This window comes from Helianthus annuus, chromosome 4 (assembly GCF_002127325.2).
Source record: "Helianthus annuus cultivar XRQ/B chromosome 4, HanXRQr2.0-SUNRISE, whole genome shotgun sequence".
In the NCBI taxonomy this organism is placed as follows: domain Eukaryota; kingdom Viridiplantae; phylum Streptophyta; class Magnoliopsida; order Asterales; family Asteraceae; genus Helianthus; species Helianthus annuus.
In genome coordinates, this window is record NC_035436.2 from 16,214,338 (window position 1) to 16,218,086 (window position 3,749).

Below are 3,749 nucleotides of genomic sequence, written 5' to 3' on the forward strand. Positions count from 1 at the left end.
GAGTATGGACCAAAAATGTAAATTTTCAAACTTCGAAACCAAACTTGTAATATGAACATACACACCATCCGAGTCATTCTAATTTTTGTTACTATATGTTTTGGTTGTTAGCAATAGCATATAGTCACAAGAATCATAACAGTGCATTGTATAGACATGAGACATCATCCATAAAAGCAATATATAATATTAGATTTGAAGTTGATAAAAAAACAAAACAAACATCTTGAAAGTGGAAACTTTGTTTTATTCCTTATTCCATTATTAGAATTCATAGCTCAACCGTGTTCAACATCCTCTCAATGTCATAGCCAGACAAACTTCCACTCTCAGTTATCACTAGATTCTTTTTATCACCCGTAGATACCAACTCACCTGAGACATCAAGAATACCATTGGCATCTATGCTAAAGCAAACCTTCAATCTTTCCTTACCTGGAGGGGCTGGTGGAACGCCATGAATAATGAATTCACCAAGGAAGATGTTGTCTTCCACTTCATCGTACTCACCCTGAAACACTGATACTTGCATTCCTACTTGGTTGTCGAACACTGTTACAGCAAGTTTTTCCATCGTTGTGGGTATTGGTGTGTTCCTTGGGATTAGGACATTCATACGTCCTCCATACTCTTTGACACCAAGGGATAAAGGAGTGACATCTAGAAGTATCAAATCATTCACAACTTTAGTGTTGTTCCCTCTTAACTTTGCACCCAACAATGCCGCACCATAAGCAACAGCTTCATCCGCTTTAATATTCTTGCAAAGTGGTTTCAAGTCAAAAAAACTCCCTAAGCATTTGTTGTACTTTGGGAATCCTTGTTGACCCACCAACAAGGACTATATCATCAACATTATTTTTTTGCATTTTCGCATCCCTTAAACAATTTTCCACATGCTCGATAAACTTGTTAAAAAAACAAGCATTTAGCTTCTCAAACTTCACCCGAGTAACCTTTAATGAAAAATCAATCCCATCATACAAGCAATCTATGTCAATCGAAGTTTCAAATGTACGTCGAGGACAACTCCCTCTTTGCTTTCTCACATGCAACTTTCAATCTCGCCATTGCTCTTGCATTTTCACTGATATCCTTGTTTTGCCTTTTCTTAAATACTTGTACACAATAATCAACCATTGTTTTGTCAAAATCTTCTCCACCCAAATGAGTGTCACCCCCCACTGCTTTAACACGTATGGTTCCGTCCTTACTAATAGTGAGAAGTGACACGTCAAATGTCCCTCCACCCAAATCAAATATGAAAACGTTCTTCTGATTTGGGTGGTCTGGGTCGGAAAACTTGTCTAGACCATAGGCAATTGCAGCTGCTGTGGGCTCATTGATCAAGCGCATAACGTTGAGGCCAGCCAGTGTACCAGCAACCTTTGTTGCTTGTCGTTGCTTGTCACTGAAATATGCAGGAACGGTAATCACTGCATCTCTAACAGTGGTTCGTAGGAATGCCTCCGCAGCCTCTTTCAACTTCTTTAGAATCATGGAAGATATTTCTTCAGGTGAAAACTCCATGTCTACACCCATGTGTTCAAGTACAATTACCGGCTTATCATTAGATCCTTTGATTACCTTAAAATGCCATGATTGTATGTCTTGCTGCAATCTGGTATCACTGAATCTGCTTCCCATTAAACGCTTAACATCTGAAATATACTAAACAAAGGTTAAAACTTAAAGGTATGATTTTTTTTTTTTTAAATATCAAAGTTGTTCATCAAATCAACTTACCAAAAACAGTTCGAGTGGGATTTCTGGTGACTTGGTTTTTAGCACTCTCACCTACTAAAAGGTCTCTGCCGTTAGAAGCCACATACGATGGAGTAATCATGTAACCTTGTTCCTTAGGGAAGATCTCAACACGGTCGTGTTGATCAAACCAGGCTGCAACACATGAGTACGTTGTTCCAAGATCAATACCTACTGGTGTTGTAACGCTTGACATTTTCAAATACGTAGCTGCACACAAAGATTATATAAGTGTAACATATAACTTTAATATATTCAGTTTGTAGTATTGAAATTACAAAAAACAAAAAAAAAAAAAAAAGTTTAACTATCAGAAACATAATTACTTAGAAATCTAGTACTTTTTAAGTGTTTATAAAACAAAAGCCTAGAATTAAAATTTAAAACCCAAAACTCATATGTCATTCAACTCATTTACCCAACTAAACCTAACATGAAACTTTGATCTTTAATCCAAATTAAAAATTAGTTTAATCATATCTTTCAACCAAAGCAATGAGATGCTTAAATAATTTTTAGTTTTGTCAATTACCACTGACTTAAAATTTATACAAGATAAAATGGATTTAAACTCAAACGACCCGGTTATCTAATCAAAAAACACATACATGTAACATACCAGAATAAGGTTGTGTTCACAGTGTTACCTTACTATGAGTCGAACCTGCTTCGAGTTATGAGTCAAATCGAGGAGAATGGTCTGTCTATATAGGGAGTATATATAAAGTCCGTGCAGTGCTGAAGAATCAGAACGGTCCAACCGTTTATATAACTAATTATATCTGTGTTGGAGAGGAAAGGTGTTCATTAAATCTAGTCTTTAGAAAGTTGATATTTCTATGCATTTGAATATATTTGGGCCGACTTTTAACATGTTTTTTACTAATCCAGTCTAGTTCCTATTTAGTTAAATCCTTATTCCTTAAAGAGTGAACCCTTTTGATTCTTTAGAGATCGATCTTTCAACACCTTCGGCCTATTTTCTTCGCCAAGTCTTTTAATAAACCCATTAGAGATAAAAAGATAACCCAAATCGACTCATTTATAGTAAATGGACCAAATGCTACCTATAATTTGCGTGCTAAGACCACACGGTGTGCGCATTTACAAGTTGCGTGGAAGTTTGTCAACGTCGTGCACACGAGCCCGGCCACGGCGTGGAGGATGGCGTGGGTCATTCGGCGGTGGAAATCCCACGGGCGTTGAGACCAAATCGCGTTGACATGGCACGTTTCAATTGGCGTGGGCATTAGCCATTTGACAACAACGGTTATTTTTTTAAATTTTAAAAATAAACTTAAAAAAAAAAAACAAAATTTACCCTATATAAACCACGTCTTCCATTTTTTTACAAACTCTCACATTTCACCCAAATTTTTTTATAACCGCTCTCCCATTTCCACTTCACAAAACTGAAAATGTCAACCATTCATTGGACCGAAAAAGAGGATATCGCATTGTGCGAGTCGTGGGCCAAAGCCTTGAGCCACTACACGCCGCGTAACCGCTCGAGCGGTCCGTTTTGGGGGAGAATTTTTCAACACTTTTGCTTTCATTGGGGTGAGACCACCCGAATAGTGGACTCGCTTTCTTCTTGTTTTAGGGTTTTCAGGTTGAATTGCGAAAGATTCGAGACGGTTCACACCGTGGTGGAAAATGCAGGTGGTGACCTTGGGGAGGACGACATCATACAACTCGCTCTTATCAACTTCAGGCACAAACACAACCATGAATTCTGTCACGTTTCGGCTTCGCATATTATTAGATTTTTTATGTAGTAATTTTTTGTTTTTAAGTTTTATTTTAGTTATGTAATCTTTTTTATTTTTTGTTGTTTTTTTAATTATGTAATGTTTTTTTTAAATATGTAATGGTTTTTATTTTTAAATATGTAATGTTTAAGTTGTTAACTGGGAGCCGAGATTTCACAGGAACACAAGGTTTAATTAAACACACTTTTTTTTAATTAAAACTGAAAACGAATT

The 3,749-nt window shown here is 36.6% G+C and overlaps 1 protein-coding gene across 1 annotated transcript; it reads right to left on the bottom strand.

Annotated features, from left to right (window-relative positions):
* Positions 1-271: 271 nt before the first annotated feature.
* LOC110932994 (heat shock cognate 70 kDa protein) lies at positions 272-3,521 on the bottom strand. Its single transcript, XM_022176242.1, has 5 exons — positions 3,191-3,521; positions 1,747-1,974; positions 1,050-1,661; positions 810-991; positions 272-760 (listed from the first exon to the last, which is right to left on the bottom strand). The coding sequence occupies exons 1-5, from the start codon at positions 3,519-3,521 to the stop codon at positions 272-274; spliced, it is 1,842 nt and encodes a 613-aa protein (XP_022031934.1).
* Positions 3,522-3,749: the final 228 nt, after the last annotated feature.

What these genes read in the sequence shown, in the direction of transcription:
- LOC110932994 (XM_022176242.1), bottom strand. Translation starts at nt 3,521, where the DNA reads ATGCGAAGCCGAAACGTGACAGAATTCATGGTTGTGTTTGTGCCTGAA. An exon ending in CTTTTTCGGTCCAATGAATG is followed by an intron (nt 1,975 to 3,190) that starts GTTGACATTTTC and finishes CTTTGTGTGCAG; the next exon opens with CTACGTATTTGAAAATGTCA. An exon ending in TCCCACTCGAACTGTTTTTG is followed by an intron (nt 1,662 to 1,746) that starts GTAAGTTGATTT and finishes AGTATATTTCAG; the next exon opens with ATGTTAAGCGTTTAATGGGA.